The sequence below is a fragment of the Chelonoidis abingdonii genome, chromosome 13 (genome assembly GCF_003597395.2).
Source record: "Chelonoidis abingdonii isolate Lonesome George chromosome 13, CheloAbing_2.0, whole genome shotgun sequence".
NCBI lineage: Eukaryota > Metazoa > Chordata > Testudines > Testudinidae > Chelonoidis > Chelonoidis abingdonii.
In genome coordinates, this window is record NC_133781.1 from 4,810,055 (window position 1) to 4,836,015 (window position 25,961).

Genomic DNA, 25,961 nt, shown 5'->3' on the forward strand with positions numbered 1-25,961 from the left:
CCCAGGTCTTTGGAGTTTGCTGTCAGAGCCCTAACCACTGGACCATCATCTCTCTCAAAATAGGCACCAGATAGTCACATAGTGAGAGACAGGCCCTACCCCAAACAGCTGTCAATCTAAAAACACAAAACAGACAGGGAGTGGATTTTTTTCTACATTTCACAGAGCGGAAAAGGAGAACTAGGAAAATAAAGCTGGGACTTTTAAAAGGGCCCAGACACCAAAGGAAAAAGATTGGATGTCTAATTCTCTAGGGTCCCTTTGAAAATAGCAGACTAAGTGATTTACAAGAGGTCAGACAGGGAGGCTGTGGAAGAGCCTGGAACTGAACCCAGGTCTCCTGAGTCACAGGGCAGAGCCTGAAACACAAGAGCCCTCCTCGCTTTTTTCTACTATAGTGACATACCCCACAGAACACTGCCAGACCATAAATTACATCATTAACCCTCACTGAGCCCCAGAACCCAGCCCCTTTCACTACCAGGAACTATCACTTCACAGAGACCAACCACAGCCAGGAAGAGACACCAGGAACAACGTCTTCCTTCCAGGAGTTCGGCACATTTGCACAAGAAGGAGCCCTTAGTGAAGGCACTAACAACAGTTGGATCCAAACCCAGATCCATGACACTGGACCAGGGGTTCTCAAAACACATTTTTGATAGCCTCAGACTGCGGTCACCAACTCTTGCTGGTGGCTGCTCTGACAATTTTTCCTAAAATACTTAATTAACTTTAGAAAAAACAAATAAATATGCATATGCACATGTCCAAATCATTGTAATTTATTTATGTAGGAGTTTTTTGCAGACTCGATAATAAAAATGTACAGTTATCTCTATTCTTTACTGTACCTAAACAAAATAGAAACACAAATAAGGTGCTTTTCATGTTCTTGTCTTTTTTGTTGTTATTTCTTTTGGGGTTCTTTTTGGTTGGTTTTCTTTAGATTTACTAGCTGGTAAGTCTGCTGCTGTGAAAAGTGTTACTTGTATATTAACATCACTTTTCACAGTCTCACAGCTAGCTACTAAGTCTGCTGTGAAAAGTGATATTAAAAAACAAATACAAATATCCCTTTTCACAGCAGATTTACTCAGCTTTGGCAAGCCCAGGGACAAATTAAGTCCTGGATGGAGAAGTGGGTAGGGAGGTGCCAGGGAGGGAGCAGTGAGTCCAGGGGACGGCGCCTGAAGCCCCAGGACTGAAGTCTGAACCCAACACCTCCGGGAAGGTGGGAACTCACTGGCTGCCTGCTCCTCCAGTGTTTGTCTCTCCAAGAGGCTGTGGCTGCATTAGAAGCGCTATATATGCTGCTGTAGTGTGTCTGGTGAAGACGCTCTATGCCGACAGAAGAGCACTCTCCCAGTAGCATAATTACTCCACCTCCAAGAGAGGCAGAAGCTATGTTAGCGGGAGAGCATCTCCCACCGACATAACACTGGCATGGACAGCAGCTAGGTCAGTGTAACTTGCAGCGCTCAGGGGATGTCTTTTTCACGCCCCCTGAGCGACGTAAGTTATATCGACTTAAGTGGTAGTGTAGACCTGCCGTAAGTGTATTAAAAAATCTGGCCATTGGAGACTTAGGCAGAGCCAAGTCATGAGACACTTGTCCATCTGGGAGATGGCAGAGGGCTCAGAGGCCCCAGAAGTTGGAACTTGCCTCGGGAAGGAGGAGTAGAGAGTGAATTTGTCTCACTTGAAAACCTTGGTTATGGGAAGAGTAGCATCATCATTATGTCCTTGAATCTTCTGTTCTGTGGGAGTGGATGTGGAAGGGACAGTCTCTCTCATACACAGGAGCTAGGGGCTGATCTTCCTGATATCTGGGGGACCAATGAAGAATCCTGCACAGAAACCAGCCCTGGTGCTTTAGGGACACCTGCAGCATCTACTTCCCAAGGGGCTATGCATCCTTACCCAGCAATGTCACAGTCTCATAATTCTCTCGCATGACGTCCCTGTAGAGGGCTCTCTGACTCGAGTCCAGCAGAGCCCATTCCTCCTTGGAGAAATACACAGCCACCTCCTCGAAGGTCACCAGCTTCACTGCAGTCATTTTCCTTCCCTGTCTCTGGAGGACATGGGACAACCTGGAGCAAAACATGGGTGTTATTCTGCAGCCTATCAGCATGAGGAGGGTGCTGGGGGAGGTTTCAGTCCCCCCCAGTTCTTTCCCTGCTGACAGGCATTCTGGACTCTGCCATTCTCGAGAAATACTTGAGCCAAGATATTTAAAAAAACACTAAAGTTAGATTGCAAATCCCTATTCAGTTCTCTCAACACATAGCCTGGGATTTAAATGGCTGAGCCAGCAAACTGTAGCTTCTGAAAGTGATGTGTGTTTACATTCAAGAGAAAGGCGCTAAAATGCAACTAGAACAGAGGTTTGGGGGCCTAAATTTAGGCTTGACAATAATGAGGCCTGGTAAATTGCAGGCAAAGTGAAGTGAGACAGCTCAGAAGCTGGTTCTCCATTCAACTTTCAGAAATAAATTCACCCGAGAGCAAGATTGTCCACTGTGAAGATCAAGATAGGAACTGCCAGAGTGGGTAGAAGCCAGGTTCATCCAGTTAACACTGAACATGTTATAAGCATCTGAAAAGGGCCCTTTAGACTAAAATTGTGCACTCAGCAGTGCCAGTGTATGCTCCAGCGGTCATGAAAGAGCAGAATCCAAGGAGCCGCTTTAGGGGATCCCCTTGACACTGTCCCCAGGGCAGCACATTCCCCCAGCAGCGCAGGGACTAGACAGAGGCAGGAACTGGCTTTTCCTCTCCCTGTCCCTCACCTTGTCCCAGGAAAGTCAATCTGCCCCAGGGTGCTGCAGGGAATGGGGCTGGGCACGGCTGGGAGCCGGGAACCTCCCTCCCCACTAACTGCTCCTGCTGCCCCTGCCAGTCTCTCCCCGTCTCCCTCTCGCCCCCTCCCCTCGGGCTGGGAGACTCGGTCCCTGGCCTGGCCCGAGGCGTTCGCTCCCCGGAGCTGGCTCGGCTCCTGCAGGCGCTCAGGGGAGCAGAGCCAGGTGGGGTCAGGGAGGGCAGCAGCTCTGGGACTCGCAGACCCCCGCCCCCCCGGGAGCAGAGCTGGGGCGAGGAGGGGCCGCTGGTGCAGAGTCACTTTCCTGCCCGGCCCCAGCCCTTCCCCCGGGTCTCTCCCCTCGCCTGCAGGCTCCGGCTCAGGGGCTGGTGTCGGCAGCGCCCGGGGCTGCCCCCGGAGAGAGTCCCCCCGGCTGGGCACAGAGGGGCGCCAGGGAAGGGCTCTCCCCGCACACAGCCCGCTGGGCAGCGGCTGATCAGTCCGGGTTCCGGGATCGCAAGGGACTGAGGCGGCGTGACGACAAAAATTGTTCCTGCTCCCGAGTCCCTGCTTTGGCTACACTGAGCATGCGCACATCAATTGCGCATGCCTAGTAAGGTTTGCTGTTGCCGCTGCCCTCTCTCTGCCCTCACTTCTACTTACGATTTGCTGTCTCCTCTTTGGAGGGGTTTAAAAGCACCACGGGGGGTAAATCGCAGAGGGGCGGCTGTCAGGGTCTGAGCCGGGGGCAGAAATCTACTGGCCGGGGGGCTCAAACTGCTGCAGGTAGCGGCAGGAGAGGGGCTGAAGGGGGAAAATCGGGGGTGGGGGGTGGTAGCCGGGGTTAAGCCCGGAGCGGGGCAGACGCTGCCAGACCCTGTGTGGGGACAAACCCCCCGTTTAGGGAGCGGGAGAGGGGGGAACAGTGACCCCTCGGGATGAACCACCTGCTGTGCTCGCTAATCTGGGGTTGTGGGGGGTGCAGAGGCTGTTTTCGTTCTGTTCCCAGGACGCTGCATGTCAGCCCCAGAGCAGGGGGCAGGTTCCTGGGACTGGATCTTAAAGGCACAGGCAGCCTAATTCTTAGGCCTGGTCTACACTACGCGTTTAAATCGATTTAAAGAGCATTAAATCGATTTAACGCTGTACCCATCCACACTACAACGCCCTTTATATCGATATAAAGGGCTCTTTAAATCGATTTCTGTACTCCACCCCGACGAGAGGAGTAGCGCTAAATTCGATATTAATACATATCGGAATTACGGTTAGTGTGGACGGACAATCGATGTTATTGCCTCCGGGCGGTATCCCACAGTGCACCACTGACCGCTCTGTGACAGCAATCTGAACTCGGATGCAGCGGGCAGCGTAAACAGGAAAAGCCCCCGCGAACTTTTGAATTAACATTCCTGTTTGCCCAGCGTGGAAGCTCTGATCAGCACGTGGCGATGCAGTCTCAAATCCAAAAGAGCTCCAGCATCGGACCGTACGGGAGATACTAGATCTGATCGCTGTATTGGGGAGACAAATCTGTTGTATCAGAACTCCGTTACAGAACACGAAATGCCAAAGCGTTTGAAAAAAATCCTCCAGGATACACAGCGCTGCATGACAAGCGTAACGGAAGCCAGAGACTCAAATGGAACGCTCAGGATGGAGGGGTACTGAGGACTCCAGCTATCCCACAGTCCACAGCAGTCTCTGAAAAGTATTGCATTCTTGGCTGAGCTCCCAATGTCTGTAGGTTCAAACACAGTGTCTGGCGTGGTTCAGGGAATAGCTCCTCAGTTTCTTTCCCCCCCCACCACGTGAAAGAAAAGGGAAAGAAATCATTTCTTGACTCTTTCAATGTCACCCTATGTGTACTGAATGCTGCTGGTAGACGCGATGCTGCAGCAGTGAAGAGCAGTATCCGCTCCTCTCCCTCTCCCCCTCCCCGGTGGTAGACGGTGCAATAGGACTATAACCGTCTCATCAGCCCATGAGTATCTAACGCTTGACATCGAGCCAACATTGCCTGGTTACTCCCAGTAGATAGATGGACAGAACGGGTAATACCAGCTTCATCATAGCAACTGGGGGCTCAGCCCCTCCTTTCTGTGTAAAGAAAAGATTCTGTACTGCCTGGACTGTCATAGCAGCAGCATGCTGTGCCTCCTCTCCCCACACCGCTAATGTCCTGCCTGGACTATCATCGTGCCGGGAGGCTGCCTCCCCCTCATTTTATGTCACTAAACACTCAGTGTTTCTTATTCCTGCATTCTTTATTACTTCATGACACAAATGGCAGGACACTGCCACGGTATCCCAGGAAGGTGGGGGAGAGAGGGAAGCAATGGGTGGGGTTGTTGCAGGGGCACCCCTGTGATAATACTGACACGGAGCAGCTGTGCTTTGATACACTGGTCCTCTAACACTTGCCCTTATTCTAGGCAGGACTGACTCTATTTTTAGAAACATAAGGAGGGATTGACTCAGTTCCCAAGTGAGTCAATCCCAATTTGCTTTTGCGTTGCGCCCCCAGCCGATTTCAGCCAGGGGCACTCATGATAGCAGCGGACAGTACAAAGGGAGAGAGATAACCGTCATCTCATTGCCAGTTTCTCGGCAGTAGACGGTACAGAACGACTGCGTAACCATCTCTGCTATCATTGCAAAAGCAATGCTGCTGTGTAGCGCGGGAGTATCGCCTCTCTGTCCGCAGCATCCAGTACACATACGGTGCCGGAAAAAAAAAAAGCTGAACGTGCTCCATGGTTGCCATGCTATGGCGTCTGCCAGGGCAATACAGGGAAAAATGGCGCGAAAGGATTGTCAGCTGATGTTTTCCCAGAGGAAGGAATGACTGACGACATTTACCCAGAACCACCCGCGACAATAATGATTCAACCCAGAATTCCAAGGGGTGGGGGAGACTGTGGGAACTATGGGATAGCCACGGAAGAGCTACCCACAGTGCAACGCTTCAGAAATCGACGTTAGCCTCGGACCATGGACGCACAACGCTGAATTACTGTGCCTAGTGAGGCCGCATGAAATCGAATTTATAATATCAGTTTTATAAAACCAATTTTAGCTAATTCGATATTATCCCGTAGTGTAGACATGGCCTTAGACTCAAAGCTTAGACACCGCAGCTCCTCTCTGTCTCACACACGTGTTGTGGGGCTACGTTACTGCTCCAGCCAGGAGACTGAATGCGGTGAAATATTGTACAGATGCCCCCTCCCTCCCTCAAACTCTGCCTCTCACCTTTTGACTATGTAAAAGTGTCTTCTATCATTTTCTATGTCTGTATGAAATCACTGCAGCTTCTTTCTCTTATACAACGTGCTGAGTTGCTAACTCCCTCCCAGAGCCCACATGTCTGCACCCCCTCCTGTACCCCAATCCCATGCCCCAGGTCAGATCCTGCACCCCTCACTCAAACTCCCCATAGCCTGCAACCCTCCTGCACCCCAACTCCATCCCAGAGCCTGCACCCCAAAAAGGGCCAGATTAACAGATTTAATACTGGGCCCCCTTTTGTGGGCCCGGTATTAAACATATTCCTGGGTCCCCATGGGGGAAATGGGGACATGGGGCAGTGGGGCAGAGTCCTCAGAGCAAGGGACTGACTGGGGGCAATGGGAGATGGGTCATGGCACGACAGGGACAGCCCCATTCCACGCAGCCCAGTACAAAAGCACTGTTTGCAAAGCGGGAGCTACCAGACCCACGCTGTCCAGCCTGGCCCTGCGCTGCCATTGTGCTTCTTCCCCTTGGGGGTAGGCCCATGCTGCACCATGCTACCCCCTGCCCAGCACCCCTCTGGCTCCCTACACCCAGTGCCACACAACCCAGAGACCTCCACAAACCCCCTGCCCAGCACCCCTCCAACTCCCTATGCTCAGTGCCACACCATCCAGAGACCCCCATTAACCTCCATGCCCACTGCCCTCCCAGATCACTCCCCCACCTACTCAGAACCCCCCCACAGATCCTTGCAGTGGCCATTGCCCCCCAGCTGAAGACCCCCCACAGCCCTCCCACAACTGCAGAGTGCCCCGCACCTCCCCACTCAGAGCCCCCCCTACAGATCACCTTACTGCCCAGTGCCCCCCATCACCACAATTGCACAGTGCCCCGCACAGACCTCCCACACTTTTGAGCGCCCAGACACACACAGATCTCCCCCACTGCACAGCCCCCCAACACTCAGAGATCTCCCCACCCCCCATTGCCCAGCACCTACCCAGATCCACTAGAGACCTACTCTCCCACACTCTAACCCCGAGCCACAATAGCCGGCCCTGATGGGAGGTGACTATGTCTGCCAGGCTGAGCCGGCAGCGCAGCCAGAGCTGGTCCTGGGGCAGGATAACTCTGGCCCCTTGGGAATGGTGCAAGCAGCCAGGCTAGAGCAGGAGCAGAGCCTACCTGGGTCAGGCACTCTCAGGACCCAGCTGAGCCTCCCCTCTCCCCGACTGTTCCCTGTGACTGGCTGAGACTGGCCCAGCCTCTGCACCAGTCCCAGGTGGCTCTTCCCCCCAGGAGGCAGGTGGGGCCCCCCAGGTCCCAAGCAATGGAGACAGCTCAGAGCTGGAGCAGTGCTGGGTAGTGGGGCAGATCCCTGAGATGTGACTCCCGAGATCCTACTCAACCCACCCACACCCATTGGCCCCATGGCCAGCAGCCTTGCAGGGCACACACACACACACCTCTCTCTCTCCCTGCTTTCCTATCACCAGTTATGTAACTACAGGAATGAAATCTAGACATCCCGTAAAACAGCTAGTTCCACATTGTTCTTCAAACCTCAGATCATTGAAATGCAGCTTTGGATTTGAGATCCTATGTGACTGTAGTACATTTTGCACTGCCTGCATCTACACTGACATCAGGAGAGGAGAAGAGGACGAGACTGTCCGTAGCACATATGAATTTAAAAAAAGGTGAGACACACCCACCCACTATTAATGCAACAAGAAGAGAGAACAGTAGCTGGTGCCAAGAGAGAAGATGCAATGAAACCCTTCTGTACCCACATCTGATGTCTGAAAAGCATCAGTCACTCTGCAGATCAAAGAAAGAAAGAGCAGCCAGTTTCAGACAGACAGGATCCTTGTGACCTATATAGCAGAAGTGCACTTCCCTATAGCAGTTTCCCAACAGAGTTTTCTTATGGATTTATTTATTAATAAAAAATTAAGATTAGGAGTCTGATTTAAAGTATGTACATTTTCAGTGTTAGTTAACTATGGAACTATTGCAGCTACTTTTATTTTACTCCTGCCTTCATAAAAAACTACAGAGTTATAACAGATAATTACAAAGACTAAAATATATGCTTTAATATAATTAGGACCGGGCCATCCAAGATGAAAACTACACCATGAAAGAGTCCTACAACCAGGTATTTGAGGTCTCACAATAGGTCACTGTCAAATCAAGGATAGACCCAGGTCTCCTGCCCAGTCTGGTGCCCTGCCCAGTTGACTACCGCTTCTAAACATGGAGTGTTTCTTTTGTCCAACTGTACCTATGTTGGAGTGGGGAGCTAGATAAGTCAATAGTTATCTGACAGCCCGAGCAGCTGGCAGACTTTGTCCATAGCTGGTTATCTCTATTCCACTACCAGTGCATATGTTCCTTTAGATTTCTAATACACTAACTCAGAATTGTGCTGTCAGCACTACTTTAAGTTTCAATAACTCTACCAAAATCCAGAATTGCTGAGAATTAGCCCAAATTTTCCTGGTTGTCCTTGCTGTATAGATAATTGGGACAGCTATAACTCAGTACCCTAAATCTAGTCAAGTAGATTGAATACAGTTGGACCCTCTAATTCACTTTCTATCCTATGTCAGGTATCTTGGCTCAATGTCCTGTGAAGGCCTCCATGTGAACAATTGAATACAGAATCTTGGCAGGGTGGTGGCTACAAAATGAACTTCTGTCCATGACAAGTGTTGCACAACCAAATGAAGAGCCTATGGATCTGAGTTATGCACCCAGCCAAAATATGAGGAAGGAGAAGAGTCACCCTCTAACTTTTGACAATAGTTCAATGTCAGACACCAAGAAGACCAGCACCATTCATATTCTGGTTTTGGATAAAATACTTGATCTTGCCTATATCAAAGAAACCTTCCTCTCTTCAAGTCTACACCCCACTACACCCTTTAGCAATAAAGTAACCATTAAACAGGTTCTGAATCAGTAGTTTTTCTTCCCAATTTAGCTTTAACAAAAAAGCTGCAACATAGGTAGCTATGGGAGATGACAGTGCAACTACTAGGCATTGGTGGGGGAAAAGTGTGCTAGTAATGTCCTGGATATACTGGCAGGGCCGACTTTAGGCCAATTCAACCAATTCCCCTGAATCGGGCCCTGCCCCTAAGAGGGTCCCACTCTTAAGCCCAGGTTTGGTGTATTGGCAAGAATCAGTGCACTGTATCAGGGTGGCCTGGGGGCCATTTAAATTGCTACCACAGCCATACTGCTGGAGCCCTGGGGTAGGGCTGTGGGGATCTGTGGGCTACTTAAAAAGTCTGGGGCTCCCATTGCTTCTATCACCCCAGCCCTTTAAATAGCCACTGGAGCCCCGCCACTTCCCCAGGGCTCCGGCAGGTATGTACATGGCAGGGACTGTGGAAGCAGGGGAGCCCCAGGCTGCTGCTGCTACCCTGGTGGGGAAGGGAGGAGGGAGAGGGAGCACTTACCATATCGAGTGGTCTGTACCCCCTGTACCTGCACCCCCTGCCCTGTCTCCAGCCAACCACTCCCTGCCCTGTCTCTAGCCAACCCCTGCCACACACCCCGTCCACCTGAACCCAGCCATTCCTGCACTCTTCTGTCTTCAGCCCTGCCAATCCATGCCAAACCCCTTGTGGCCCTGCCTGAAGCCAGCCAGCCCACTCTACCCCACACACCCCTGTCTCCAGCCATCCCTGCACCCCTTGCCCTGCCAGCAGCCAGCCCCATGTCCACTGGTGCCTGCAGTTCCCGGGTAGTACCCTGCACACCTGCTTCAATGACGGGGGAAGAGAGCAGCTGGGACCCACACATGTGCACACCCTGACCAGAGAGCAAGTGTGAAAAATTGGGGTGGGGCGGAGGGTAATAGGATCCTATATAAGAAAGAGACCCAAAAATTGGGATTGTCTCTATAAAATCGGGACATGTGGTCACCCTAGCGCACTCCCAGGAAGTGGAGGGGACCCAAACATATGAAACAGAGCTCATTTCTAGTTCAGGCCTATCTTTTTAAAAAGAACTTTAGGTAGGGTTAACATACATCTGTATCTTCCCGGACATGTCATGCTTTTTGGTTCTTAAATTGCTGTCCGGGAGGAATTTTTAAATACAGACATATGGTAATCCTATTGGTACAAAAAATACATACTCTGGCACATCCCTTAAATCAGAAATTTTTATAGAGAACTGGTTGCTAAGAAATGAAAGGCTTTTTTTTAATCTTTTTTTTTTTTTTTAAGTCATCCCTGCTGGGCCACTGCTGAAAATGTTTGAATTGGGTGGGCCCCAAACTTCCTAAAGCCGGCCCTAACTGGTCTGTTAAGTGTTATTGCTTTTAATATGCTAATGCAAACAAGGTAATAGAGCATTAATGTCCCAATGTACTGTAGCTTATTTTAACTTACCGTAACACTAGAAGTGGTGCATGTGAACAGTGTCATAAGGAGGGCAAGGCAAGTGAGACACTTGCCTCGGGCACCGAAATTGGGGAGTGCAGAAAGTCTCTCCTTCAGCAGCAATTCGGCAGCAAGTCCTTCCCTCCAAGAGGGACTGGGGGACCCATTGCCGAATGGCCACCGGTTGTCAGGAAGGGAGAGGGGCGGCACATCCGGCTCTTTGGCAGAAATTTGTTGGTGGATCCTTCCCTCCAAGAGGGAAGAGCCGGACATGCCGCGTCTGTTCCTTGCCTTGTGTGCAAAAATCCCTAGTTACGGCTCTGCATGTGAAGCTCTCCTAAAAGCTGACACTACAGTAGTGATATTCCCAAGCCAGCATGCACAGGGCTGGGGGTGGGGAAGGGGAGTCCGTTTAGGTATAAGTAACATCTCTCACACCACACAGGAACTTTTCCACAGTTCATTATTATACCTTGTCTTACAAACACCAAAAACTATTACATATGCACAAAGGTCAATAATTCCCCCCTCCCCATATATACAGAGTTGTGCTTCTGCATATAGTATCTATCTCAGATTAATATTGAGCTCCCAGCTGTACAGGAATCAGTAAAGAGTCAGCTGCCAAGCTGCATGTTGAATCCTATTGCAAACACTATGGGTGACCCATGAGGCATTCTGAAGCAAGAGATAACTGGAAAACTTTAAATAAGACACAGAAAGAATAAATTTTTCCTAGGTTTTGTTTCTGTCAGATTTATTGTATTATGTATAGTAAGTGTTTAATATGAAAACCAGGTAGTAGGGTTTAAAATGTTATAACAAGAGATTATGCTATTACCATTATCCAGTCAATTTGCACACTAGTATTTTTAATTAGTGATTATTCACAGAGAGAGAAAGAAGAAAACTGAATTTAGAGAACAATTATTAACCAGATTTTTGGTTATTCACCAGCCACTTTGCTTCAGTCCATGGCATAAAGCACCATAAACCCATGACAGTCTGGACAAGAGAATATTCTCCTCGAATTGGTATCTGCTACACTCCCTGCCACTGCCCCTCATTCCCAGTCACAGTATTCAGCATATAGCTGAGTGAGAAGGTGGCATGGCTGAAGCATTTAGCAGGCTGTCATAAACAGATAGCTAAGGGTTAATGTCTCTTTCACCTGTAAAGGGTTAACAAACAGTGACCTGCAACACCTGACCAGAGGACCAATCAGAAGACAAGATACTCTAAGCGCCCAGATTTTGGACGCTAAGGTCCAGATTTGGGACAGGAGGTTTATTACACCCCCTCCCACAGGAAAACTCCCTTAGACCTTTTCTGGATGCCACTAAAAAATAAAAAAATCTGCTGCCCCGGTACTAATTTACTGCTACAGGAGACTTGATGCAGTGAAATAATTTCCCTACATTCCATCAAACTCTGCATCACACATCTTGAGTATTTAAAAGAGTCTCTCATAACTATTTGTCTATGTAAAGTATCATAACAGTTCACAAATTTTAGGATTGCCTTTTGCTGCATTTATCTTGCCTGTAAATCCAGCTCTTACAGTCCCATGGTCACACGTCACTGGTTGTGTGTAGAAGCTGATTCACAAATATTCAGTAAGTGTATTATATGGTGTCACCCTACATCCTTCCCAAGGGCCAAAATCTTCTGCAACAATGAAGGCTTGGGCTGATGACCAGTGGCTGCAGAATTTTTGGATGCATCTTTGTGCAAAAGTCACCAAAATAAAAGCTGCACTGACAGTGGAGAAGAAAAAACAATTGCACTACGGGGGATCTGCAACACCAGATTTACTTTTGGTCAGTCAGTGATCTCTCTTCTAAAGTAAGGTGGAATGGATTTCTTTAATGTAAGTAGTCACAACATATGGTTAAATATTTTATGATCAATATCCTGTTAAGAACTCAGCAGTCACAGATAATACCTGTATTCTTTGGAAACCAGGGCACATTATCCAGTCTTTTCCCCCACCCCCGCACAATCAAATCTGATCTGAGAACAAACTTGCATAGAGCAGTTAATGGAGGTGTGAGACATACCTAAATCCCTGGTGACAAGCTTCAGGCAACTCCCTTATCCTCATTCACACCCACCTTAACAGTTAGACAGACTTCTGGTAGTGAAACTCTGATATCTGATTGATATCCAAAATACCAAAGCAGACAAATTCATTGTCAGCCCCCTGAAGGAACATCACCCATAGTAAGAAGTGATCAGCTCCTATTATCTAGCCTAAAGAAATTCCTTGAGTCCTCGGTTTACCCATAAACAAATCTAGTGTTCTTCCATCAACCAATTGAATATCTTCTCTACAAAACCATTTCCTCACTCTCAAGTAAGAATTCTTATGTGTGCATAGACCCAAAATATGCCTGATTAAGAATCATAGAATAGAATCACAGAATCTCAGGGTTGGAAGGGACCTCAGGAGGTCATCTAGTCCAACCCCCTGCTCAAAGCAGGACCAATCCCCAACAAAATCATCCCAGCCAGGGCTTTCTCAAGCCTGACCTTAAAAATCTGTAAGGATGGAGATTCCACTACTTCCCTAGGTAACCACATCTACTCCTGACAGATTCAAGACTCTGAGCTAAGATCATCAGTGAAGACTCAGGAGTTCAAGCTTCCTGGAGTGGGTGAGTTCCCTCATTTTATCTCTGTTTCCTTTTCTACCTCAGGTACTAACCTTTAAGAGTGTAACTTATTTTGTTTAGGCTGTCCCTGTGATGTAAGGGTGATGATAGGGACATGCTAAATCTGGGACAAATAAGAGTGTCAGCTTGAAAGTGCTGTTTGAATCATTCCATTGGGCACACAACCAGTACATTGATAGAATTACACAATCCCCATCCCCTCCAGAAGAGTAGAATTATCAGGAGGAAAACCAAGACAAGTAACCCCAATAAATGAGAATATCCCAAGCAATGGGCAAATCCTGTTAAAAGTATCGAAATGCTAAGGGTCTTCCTGGCTAACTACATGAATAATAAATAATCTTTACAATATAGTCATTTCTTAAATGGTTTGCATGCCTGTAATCATGGTGATTTCTTCATTGCTCCCATTTTCTATATTGTTTATCTGTGTGGTGTCTGGTTTTTTTATTTCTTTGGCTGATATATAAGTACTTTTGCTTGGAGTGAAACAATTTAGATGGTTGAACCTAATTTGTAGGATAATCAAGTAACATTATGTTAGGGTTGATTAGTTAAATTACATTAAAATGATTGCTTAAAGGCATTGCTGAGAATGAGTCATGTTGTCAGAAGGTGGAGATGAATGGCAGGGGAGAGATCACTTGATCATTACCTGTTAGGTTAACTCCCTCTGGGGCACTTTGCATTGGCCCCTGTCAGTAGACAGGATAATGTGCTGGATGGACTTTTGGTTGACCCAGTATGGCTGTTTTTATGTGCTAACCTAAATGAACCCAAAGTTATGGAGACAGATATGAGTCAAGAAAGCCAGCAGAGTATCAGAAACCTAGAAAAAATCTCTGACTGAGTGGGCTCAGGCATTTGGTCACAAGCTGAGGTGGTTCAAAAGTTTTGGATTTTTTTAAACAGAATTTTTTTATTGTTTCTTCAAACAATGAAACACAGCAAGCAGCAAATATTTGGCCACAAACTTCTGAAACCCCAAACCATATTCAGGTTTTGGCAGACTAATTTCTACTTTTCAATTAAAAAAAAAACACAACACATTTTGAAGGAAAGCAGACATTGTCTGTGATTTTTTTTTCTGCTTTTTAAAAACCCCTAGTTTTCGATCCAAAAAAAGTTTTGACAGAAATTTTGTCCAACCCTTTTAATGAGCTCTGTTGCCTTTTAGCATTAGCTGATGCTGAGAACCAGTGAAACTTTGTAAAGAAGTCTTCTCAAAATTGGTTTTGTGCTGAGATGCAGAAGGATTTATTTTTCCCAGGGCCGCCCACGGGGGAGAGCAAGTGGGGTAGTGGCCTGGGCCCCGCAGGGGCCCCCTCGAGAATATAGTATTGCAGTTTTTTTATGGAAGGGGCCCCCAAAATTGCTTTGCCCCAGGCCCCCTGAATCCTCTGGGCAGCCCTGGAATGAAGTGATACTGATATGTGTACGGTTTTGGAATTTCTGTATTTCAGATTCTTCACGTTATCAGAAAGCAAAACGTTGCACCAAGCAAAAAATTACCTCAACACACATAATGGCAAGTAAGTTGAATGTTTCCATGTGTTTTTATGGGGTGGGGGAGGGATAGCTCAGTGGTTTGAGCATTGACCTGCTAAATCCAAGGTTGTGAGCCCAGTCCCTAAGGGGACCATTTAGGGATCAGGCCAAAAAAAAAAAAAAAGAAAGCAAGGGGGAAAAAAACTGTCAGGGACAGTACTTCATCCTGCTAGTGGAGGCGAGGGACTAGACGCAATGACCTTTCAAGGTCCCATCAAGTTCTATGAGATAAGTATATCCCCATATATTATTAATTATTATATTATTTATTCTTTTGTTTTCAGAGTCCATTATTTTCTAGAAACTCTGCTTGTTTTATTTTTTTGACATATCTGTGCTGTTACATTTACTGTACAGAGTCACTATGTCTATATATGGTTACAATCTTGTGGTGATCTCCTTATCTCTGATAACATTCACTCTGCATTGAGCAAATACAGCCATAATTTCCAAGCCACAAATGTTTCAAAATTATGCCCATGCCTGCAATTTATTTATGTCTGTCTTGTGATTGGCCTATGAATGATGCATTTTTGATTTAGGTTTACCCTGCTTATAGGTCTGCAATGTACAGCTCATACCTTCTAACTCAACTTTGAGTCTTATATATATTGATATGCCATGTATGCACTTCAGTAACAGTTTTCTTTTGTAAATAATTCTCAGGGAAATCTTTTGATGACCAAATTGCAAATGTTTTGGCATACCTAAAGAGTAGCACATATCCTGCAGGAATGAATAAAGCAGACAGACTGAACCTGCGTCAATGTGCTGTCAACTTTTCATTGGAAGGCAAGGAATACTTTTTTTAAGATAGTACTGACACATTACACACGAAACTTCAGCCTGTAAATGATGATCCTGATGTCCCAACACTGGGATTTGTGGAGTGTTAACCTTACCTTCAATGGGACCGGAATTTGGATCTCTAGTTTTATTTAAATTTTCCAGAAAATCGATCTATAGCAGTGGTGCAACAAACGCAGTGTGCTGTGCAGTTATGTGAGAAATGAGTATAAATTTTATTTAAAAAAAAAACTTGACTTTGTTTCATTTCTTAATTATGTTATCCAGTCTGCTGCAAGAACCAACAACCATCACTATATGTACAACGAGCCAAAATTTCTAACTATACATCAGGTTCGCCCAGAGGATTCCAGGAGAATGGGGTCTTCGGTAGCGGGGGACCCTGCTTCGGTGGTAATTCATCGGTGGGGGGTCCTTCTGCTCTGGGACCTACTGCCGAAATGCCCCGAAGACCCACGCTGGGGGCCCCCTGCCACTGAATTACCACTGAACGAGACCCGCCACTGAAGTGCAGCCAGGTCTTTGGCAGTAATTTGGCAGCAGGGAGCCCCCACAGTGGGTCTTCAGGGCACTTCGGCGGTGGGTCCCGGAGCAGAAGAACCCCCCTGCTGCTGAATTACCGCCAAAGACCCGGCTGCACTTTGGCGGCAGGTCACGCTTCGGTGGTGGGCGGCCCTTCCTCCAGGGCAGAAGGACCCCCTGCTGGCGAACACTGGGAGTGGAAGAAGCTCTGGGGGCCCAGTCCCCGCGAGAGTTTTCCAGGGCCCCCAGAGCGAGTGAAAGACCCCGCTCCAGGGGACCTGAGAACCTCTGGGGGGGGCCCTGCTGGGCCCAGGGCAAATTGCCCCACTTTCCAACCCCTCTCTGGACAGTCCTGCTATACAAAGAAATTTCATCGTTGTACTCAAGGCATTATGAATCATACAGTATATAGATGTCTTTGATAGGCATATATCTTATAATTAATGAATGTTTTGCAAATAAGCAGGTATAGCTTAAGTGAAACACGTTGCTCCCACCCCAGCCCTGGCAGAAGCCACAGGGCAGCAGGGGAAGCCCATATGTCTGACCCCATCTCCAGGAGATGTGCCTGGTGGGGCAGGAGAGTCCACAGCACCCAGCTCCTGGTCCCCTAAAGAACAGCAGCATCCAAAACCCTGCTGCAGCCCTGGGACTGGAGGAGCTCTCACTCCCTGGTAAAGCCGTGACACAGGGACAGAACTTCTCCAGTCCTGGGGCTCTGTGGGAGAGCGGGGTGGGTGGGAAATGAGCCAAGGAGTTGTGGGACAGGCAAAATGATGGGGAACCTGGATGGAACATGCCTGAGATCCTGGGGAAGAGGACGAAAGGGATAGGGCCAGAGGTGGTGCAATCGGTGGACAGGGTGGGTAGGGACCCAGCAATTGCTCTGGCCCAGGGCCCTGATAAACCTTAATCATCCTTTGTGCTCCATCTTCTATGATCAACAGAGGGGAGATTATTCCATTCAGCAAAAGGAAGAAAGGTTGTCATTGTGCATACCATGAAAGAAGCCCTGCAACTCTTTGAAAGGTATCATGACAGTCCAGAGGGTGGACATCTAGGAATATTTAAAACGAGGAATGTGCTGTCATCAAAATACTATTGGCCAGGGATGACAAAAGACATTGCCAATTGGGTATGTAAAGTAATGAAACGAAATCCTGATGAATGCTATTTACAATTGAAATAAAAGTTCAAAATGAATGAAAGAAATATAAAAGTATATTTGGTGTGTAAATGTGAACTCTGTTCCCTTGAGATGCTATTTCTATGACAAAATGTTCATGTCATCATATTGTTCCATTAAAAACAGGTTGCACAGTGTCTGACTTGCCAGAAAGAGGGAAAGCAATCAAATCTGGATACCACTTTGAAAAGCATAAAGGTGAATTTTTGAATCAGACACGTTATTGTTTATCATTATCCATGGTTATTTCTGCAATACAATGAGGGTTTGATTTTGAAACGAGTCCAATGCTTATAAGTGGAGTACAGTACGAGCATAGGTGCAGCATTACTCTATATCGCCTTCACCTGGCTGGGATATTCTTCGCTTTACTCAGTATTGTTTTCATAACTCCATTCGTGTACTTCTTTTTGTTTGTTCTGTTTGTTCTCTTCTTTTTTTCTTCTGCATTTAAAAGTGTGCTTTCAATTCGAATTCTATGGCTGTTGTAACCATATACATTGTGTACTCTGTTATGACATATGGGTTCATTGAGAACATTAGTATAACTGTGAGTATGACTGTAACTGGTACCTTGTACGTAGGTCACTTGGATGTGGATTGGTGGGAATGGATTATAATAGGACCTTTACAGTAACAGGGAAGGATATACCAGGGTAATATTGACAGACGTGAGATGGTATTGTGTCAGAGATGGGAGTGGAAGCCTTTCCAGCGTTAGAAATGAGTGCATCATTGGTGGTAGAGATCATGGTACGAATGAGCATTCTTTCGCGTGGTTGCCGCGAGACAGCGGATATAACAGATCAATGGTGCGAATGTCAACTAATAAAGGTAATGTGTTGTGTTCTCTGCGTTATTGTGCACTATGTAGTCAAAGTCACTGTCAGGTCACCCAGAGATGGCTCGAAGAACAAGCGCGCATCTTTTTTTTTTTTTTTTAATATAAAAGAACAACTGCTGTTTGTGCACACTTCTGAAACAGTCTAACAACAAAAAGGTGTAATACGTAATGAAAAACTTCATGTAAACAACTTTGAAGTTTTGTGGTTGCATCTTCTAGTATCACATTCTACTTCCATTAGCTGTATGATCCCCCATTCTCTACCTTTTTATGGGATTTATAGCGTTTCAGCCAAGCCATTTGTTTTTGTATACAGACTGGTGAAGCTACGTTCTATATGCAATCTATAAACATACAGTTAGCTGAAAAAAAAAGATACACCATAAACTTACAATAGACTTTTGAATTCCCTTTGCATATCGGAATAGCATGATTACTTTTGGAAAAATAGTGTGCATTTCTTTGTTAATATGAAGAAAACATAATTTTTATAGCAACACTGATGGGACCAACAGCAGTATATATAAATAAAGCGGTTGTGAGTTATTGGGACTTGACAGTGGTTGACTACATACTCCAAATTAGCCAGAAAAAAAGAAATATTACCTTTTTATAATTCTGCACCACCATTGTCAGTATCCGCGTGGCAACCACGCGTAAATCATTGTGTACATATCTCACCACCTCAATGAGACTTTTCTAAGGAAGGCTTTCGCACATCTTGGAAAGAGAAATCTATGCTTAGTATATAGAACTGTTCATCTTACTGTAAAGTCCTATTAAATCCATTCCCACCAATATCCACGATCCAAGTGACCATCATACAAGGTACCATTACAGTCATACTTCACATTATACTAATGTTCTCAATGAACCCATATTCATAAGCGAGTACACAATGATATGTTACAACAGCCATTTAGAATCTCGAATTAAGCACACTTTTAAGCAGAAGAAAAAAAGAAGAGACAAACAGTAAACACACAAAAAGAAGACACGAAGGGTTATGAAATCCAATAGCAGATAAAGCGAAGAATATTCCCACGCCAGATGGATGAAGGCGATACATAGAGTAATTGCTGCACCTTACTTGCCACTACATGATGACTGGTTTCAAAACAACCTCATGATGCAGAACATACCATTTGAAAAAAACATGAACCATAAAATTTCACCTTTTGCCAAGTTACCACAGTGATTCATGTCCACCTTCCGTCACGATACACTGTTGAGTCAATTCTCTCCCCTTAATGCGCAAAAACTAATTAAAACCTCTAGGAACCAATATTTGGACAGATCAATGATGCGCATACGTTCAATTTGATATTCAAAGCTTAACAAAAATGGCTATCTTTTTGTGAAAACCCAGCACCCCCATGTAGCAATAGGGTCCTTGGGAATAAGATTTGGTGGGGGGCCTTACCCCACTCCTGCTTTTGGGGACATTTTGAACATTTTATCCACCTTTCCACAACAAAGCCAGATGCCCCGAAACCTGCGTCAGATTCATCTCAGATACACCAGTTGCCCCCAATTCGCTCATATTTCATGCAGCTGCAAAGGACTTGCTGCAAGGGCCAGGTGATTTTGCACATTTTCACATTTTAAGGGTAAATTTGAGGATTGGAGCAAAATCGTTGGTGGCGTGGATAATCAAAGACTCTGTCTGGAGGTCACCAGAATAGCTATTTACTGCCAAAGTGACTTCTTATTTCATTCTGTTCCCCCTCCCTCATCCCCACGTGTGGTGTGTGTCGTGGATCTATATATTCCGCAGTTTATGTTCTTCACACGTATTCCATAAAGTGGCCTCTTTCAGATAGATTCTCCCAATTGACCTGTGTGAGGATCCTTCGATGGACAGCCAAATTTAGCTCTAGCAAGGTAGCTTTGACTGCTTTTGGCCAACGTTGGACACTCAGTATAGAATTCCAATTTTTTACCGCTGTATGTAAACATTCCCTATGCCTGGGCATTACTACCCTCCACCAGGAATAGCGCTAAAGCAGAAAGCAGGGTAGGTGTAATCATCTAACCAGCAGTTTAATTTGCTATGTTACTCTTTCTTTCAAGTTCACAATATACTTGATTTGTTGTATCAGGGAGTGCACCGAGGTGTCTCAGAAATGTCCTTGTTCCAGCCTGAACATTTTTCATGCAAAAAGTGATTACTTTGTTGGGGCAAATTATCTGAGCAGAATAACAGGAAGAAAGCCCTAACTCCGTTAAAGTAAAAACAGACTCCTCTAATAAATGTCCCATATTAATAATTGTTTTATATTCTGCTTCTTCACCATGATGTTAGCACTACATCTCCGAATTTCGACCGGTGAGAATAACAACAACAATACGCTCTGCTTAAGGAACTTGAAGCTGGAGTATTTTGTGAAAGGATACTTAGATACCACCTAAAGGGTATGTTTCATATCCAGTATACTCCTCCTGCAGAACCGGGCAGATGTCACTAATTGGACAGGTTTAAAAGTTAGGAATCCTTTTCCTCCAGCTGTGGACTTGGCTCTACTTGCTTGAGATATACATGCTGATAGCTAGAGAGCATGGGAGAATCCTGTTTTCTTTCAAGGGGGTTACCTTGGAAAATGCTCCAAGAAGTCTTAGTAGATTTGCTTCTGCAACTGGAAAATTAGGCAGACTGCTCATGAAATGCATTAAAATCAAATCTTAATTGGTTTATGAGTCTTAAGAAAAGGACCTTATCCTAAGAGGTCAATCTCACAACAATATTCGTGTCGTATTTATCCTCAAGTAGTCTCCATAACTCGCTCTCAGAGTATTAACTCTAGCTCCTCCATTTAGTTCTTTCACTAGACTCTGCAGTCCGTACTTAAGAGCGTCTAGATTTCAGAATGACTTCCCGACTCGCTCTCCACACGACCGTTGATCTTTCCTGTTTTCCATGCAAGCAGCGGATCAAATATCACTATCCTTTTTAAAAACTTCAATGGAGTGGAGCCGTTTGTAAAAGAGGTCTGTGCCTCCTTTTCTTTTCGAGATTAGGTGGTGCTGCTGATTGTAGCTCACCAGGTGATTTTTCAGACCGCAGGTAAAGGGGTATAGCTATGGCAAGCACCTTGGGTCGTCATTCTTTAATTCCTTTGAAACAGGCCACATCGTCTATCATCAATACAATACTGATTATTTGCTGGAGCCAAATAGGTCGCGAATATAGAGGTTAAGCAACAGGAAGTTCAGTGTGTATTGATTTGAAACACGGGCACAGGTACTTTAAGATGGAGGCGAAGTATATGCTGTGGAGTGTACTCGCAGTTCAGAGTCTGTCGGGTCAGCCTATGCATGCCCTCCCTGCGCATGGGCGGCGTGAGAACGATTTGCACCATCCGGCTGACTGCTAAGTGAAGGCGCTGGGTATGAGCGTGGCTGAGCTGAGCTCACAGTAATTATGGGTTAACGCCTGACTGGGTACATGTGACTTTCTTTTCTTAAACAATCAAATCAATGTGCCTTTGTTACAGAGCACTGCGGAAGATGGTTGATGACAATGGGAGTAATTGGGATAAATTACTTGAACCCATTTTGTTTTCTTTGCGAACTAAGGTACACGCAACAACAAAAAATTTTACCTTTCCGACTAATGTTTTTTAATGACCCAGTGTTTCCAGAAGATGTCTCAGAGAATTACACAGTAAGTGTATGTTATTCCCAGCACCTTTTCATGTACACATGGCATTCAGTGTGCCTTCATTTTACAAATACGAGCACTTCTCCATTTGTTTACAAAGATCCCAGATCTGAATATGTTAATGGAAGATTTCTGCAAAGAGTACAGCATCAATATGAAATCGAGACATGATGCTGACATTGCGCTGGCCCTAAGTAACATTGCTAAAGCACAAGAAAAACAACAAAGACATTATGCTAGAAGAAAGAATTCTAAATATGGGGAAATAACATTTGAAGTTGGGGACTCTGTTCTGTTACTGAATGCTAGACAGAGAACAAGAAAAGGAGGAGTATTGGAATCTAAATATCGGGGACCATACAAAATTATGAGTGTTGAAGGTCAGAGAGTGAAATTACAAATCATGTCAGGGAAACAGTTAGGAACCATGTACAGTATTGCACACTTAAAACCAGTAAAAGAGCCACCAACATTAGCTGCTGAAAGCACATCAGAGGGAAAAATTGGAACTGAAATTGGAGTTGGTGACACTGAACCAGAAACACCCACGGAAGAGATTAGAAGAGTGGATGGCACTATATCTCACGACAGCAAAGTGGAAAACATAGAGGTCACAGCAATGGAAAAAGAGGAATATATAGGGCAAGATGTGTCAAACAATGATACAAGTGATGCTGATGACAATTTTGATGACATGCTTACGGAGGAAGTGGAAGACAAGCAATAGCTTCTGAAAGGTAATTGGTTACTGTAGCTTTCTTAAACAGATTAACATACTTTATAACTTGAACTACATTACAGGTTTTCATGTACAAAGTGCAGCATTGACAGTAGTGAAACAGAGAAAAAGGAAACTGTATTACCATGCATGTAATACGTGTTAATATTTTTTTCCTAGTCAAATTGGTAATGACCAGCAAACACACAGAGGGACTGGAGGCCAAAGTGAGAAACGTAAAATTGTATGGCTCTTCATTTCATTGCCTGAAGCCGAGAAGCTGGATAAGTGATGAGGTACATTTAAGTTCCACTAAACATGTATTTGTTGATGTGATTGATTACTCAAATACCATTGTAATTGTGCTTTTCTTCCATCATGTGTTGTAGGTTATTGATGAATATTTGAGCTGTGTAGTTGAGAAAGCAGACGGAAAGGTAGGCTAGTTACTGTGATACATGACACAATACACTGATGCGCTAAGTAAACAATCATGGGAATATGTGTCACAATATATTTCAGTCCAAATACCCTTGAAATATCAACAGACACCTGAAATGTCAACATTTCTGTGTATTTACTGCTGCCAAACATTTCCTAAAATGTATTTGGAGGTGCATATCGGACATACAATAGAGGGCCACATTAGTTCTGCTGTACAGTTCAGTGGGTCCATTAATTGAACACAAGTATGCGAACAGCTTAGTCACTTTTTAAAGGCAGTAAGACAGAGCACATTGATTACAAATCATTTTGTTTTTATAAGATTTTCTTACATATACGTATCTGATTTGTAACACTAAGGATCCGTTTCATGTCTGTCTATATTAAAATCATTATGTTCTTGACGTGCCACAATTATTAATGCATTAATAGCTTTGTTGACTGTCAACAGGTACAAGCCATCTCATCAGTAGTTTCCACTGTCATTCTCTCAGGCAGAGCTACACAAATGAAAGTGAAGGTAAATGTTAACACGCTTTCATACATAAAATGAGAAAAGAACAATTTCAGTCAGTGAGTTAAACACAGTGTGAAACAGCAAATACAATGACATGTTTGATGTGGGGGAGTAGTCTAACAGTAATACATGTAATGAATTTGGGAAATACGGTATAATGTATATTTCATGGTTTGCTGCACTGAAAACTATAATTACATTTCTAATTTTTTTTAAATAAATACAGAGTGAATTACTTCAAAATGATATATTATTGCTTCCTTACCACACACCAGGTCATTGGGTTCTTGCGGTAAGATGTTTTGTATTGTACTTCTGGATTAGTGGCAATAAATAAGAGATTTGTAACACTACTATGGTAGCGGCGATATAATTTCCCGTGCTGCTGGTTTTCTGTGAGTTCAGTGCATGCAAAGGAAAGTGGAATGTGATTGTTAAAAATAAATTGATACTGTCAATTTACATTGTGCATGTAACATGGAAGAATACATTCTGTAAAGAGTTGATTGATTTCACAATATGCTTATATGTTGAGTGTCACTGTTACATTACAAATGATAATATGTTAATTGCATACTGATTGATAAATCAGCATAAATTTTTTTTAAATAATCACATTACCAATACATTTTATGAATATATTTAAACTTACAGATAGCCTTGATGGAAAAAAAAAAAAAAAGGAATTGTTAATAATTGACCCCTTGTGCGATGAGATCAGATATGAAAGAACATGCCTGAGGAATTGGAGGTGATTTTATTAGATATTTACTTTTACAGTGGACATAAACTGTTCCATTGAAATTTTTTTTTAAAGGGAATGTAACACTAATGAGACTAATGTCTTCCTATTAGCTACAAATAAACATTGAAACAGGATGTACTTGTACTGAATATGCTTAATAATGGACTTTGAGTGAACTTGTGTGATTTGACTCTGGGAACGACTTCACAGAATGTGGACACGAAACAGTAGCATGTTGCATGATTGAGAATGTGTTATTATCAACATGGGGAACAGTAACTCAGGTGATACACTCTGTGTAAGTGTGAGACAATAATATGAAAACAAGTGTGTGTATATATGTGAGCAATAAGTCATTTCAATTACTAATTAAAAAGTGAGAGAATGGATTTTTATCTATGTCCAGAAACCCGAGTGGGGGGAAAAAAAGGAAAGCAAAGCTCATTTATGCAGTCTACTAATGTACTCTCTAAAAACTTCAGAAACTTCATCAAACGATTAACTAGTGAATCCTCATCTGATTGGAACAGTAAAATTGTGCAGCATCCCAGACAGTGACGGCTACAACTGCGAACCACTCATCTTAAAGGTATTGAATACCAAATTGGCATTATTATTGGTTATGTATGTTTTAAATATCCATGTTGAAAGTAAATGCCAGAGATTACCAGTGGGCACTGCACCGATGTCCTTGCCAAGGCGTACGAGGTGGGCTTGTGACCCCAAGAATGGATGGGTTCTCCAGTGGCAGGTGTGGTGCTGGGGGACCAGATTCTACCATCCAGCCCTTTCTGACAGCTGCTGCTGCAGTGGCCAGGAGCGCCAGGCCCTTGTAAATCACTGTAACCCAGAGTCTCTTTCGGTCCCCCACAGTAGGCAGCCCTGCCAGGAGCATTCAACAGCATTGCCGGACCCTATGGCAGGGCCGCAGATGCGGGGGCGATGGGATAAAGGGGACAGCGCTGTTAAAGCATAAAGCACTGCCACAGCGGAAGTGTAACATCAGCAATGTACGGGCTGGAACCAGTGGCCAGTTCTTACCGGTACACTGGACCAGCCCACTTTCACCTCTGGTAAGTATGGGGTTTATTCTAAATATCAGTGTTGTTAGTTTGCAGAAATGTATTTGCAGCACAAAGACATCAGTATGGTAGAAACAACACAGGAGGCTAATACTGCGTTTAGAAGACATATAACAATTCTTCTAATGAAGAGTCAGGTAATTACTTTCTACCATGTATTGTGGACTCATTAGGCACATGTGAAGACAACATGAAGAGTGGAATTATGTCACATAGCAGACAGTTATCTTAATACAGCTAAAGTGGGATATTTCACAGGTTTGGGTCTGTAATGGTGACTATGAATCAATAATATCTTTAAGTACACAAACATCTGAATGGGGTGAATGATTGCTATTGATCGACCAGTTAAATGAAATTTGAATTTTTAGATACAGGTGCAGTAAAGTAAAAATTTGAGAAAATGATTTCAAAAACAGTAAAAGATATGTTCAAATCATTGACTGGACTAAAATATTGACAATTAATAAATCAAGATTTGCATTTTCAGTGTTGGTCGTAATGTATTCATCATTTCATAATGCTATATTTATTTTTAAGAAAGCGTGGAGGACTACTGCATATACTGCAAACTTATCAACTGTGAAACAGAAATTGATGATTGCACGATGGTAAACATAGAATTGCATGAGAAATATATGCCATAAACTGTGTAAGGATCATGATTCTTGTAAAAATTCCACAACAGTAAACATTTTCTTCATGCTGATAGTTATATATTAGGTAATGCTCACATGTGGAAGGAATAGGATGAGTGAATGAAAAGTATGCG

At 44.6% G+C, this 25,961-nt stretch overlaps 2 protein-coding genes and 1 long non-coding RNA gene across 8 annotated transcripts in view; 1 reads left to right on the forward strand and 2 right to left on the reverse strand.

Annotated features, from left to right (window-relative positions):
- LOC116837181 (uncharacterized) overlaps window positions 1–3,156 on the reverse strand; it is a 91,092-nt gene extending 87,936 nt beyond the window's left edge. Inside the window, exon 1 of the mRNA XM_075071975.1 lies at window positions 1,924–3,156. Coding sequence (XP_074928076.1) covers window positions 1,924–2,137 — 214 coding nt within the window. The 5' untranslated portion in view covers window positions 2,138–3,156. The remainder of the gene's footprint in view (window positions 1–1,923) is intronic.
- Window positions 1–25,961, reverse strand: part of LOC116824329 (uncharacterized) — a 159,130-nt gene that overhangs the window by 18,716 nt on the left and 114,453 nt on the right.
- On the forward strand, window positions 21,497–25,614 carry LOC116837183 (uncharacterized). Of its 6 annotated transcripts, XR_012656963.1 has the most exons (8): window positions 21,497–21,686; window positions 21,784–22,420; window positions 22,582–22,697; window positions 22,791–22,838; window positions 23,297–23,365; window positions 24,017–24,113; window positions 24,590–24,696; window positions 25,219–25,614. It is a non-coding gene; the product is annotated as an uncharacterized LOC116837183 (long non-coding RNA). The 6 variants fall into 6 exon arrangements; XR_012656960.1 differs by having other exon boundaries at window positions 22,582–22,838; XR_012656959.1 differs by having other exon boundaries at window positions 22,791–23,365.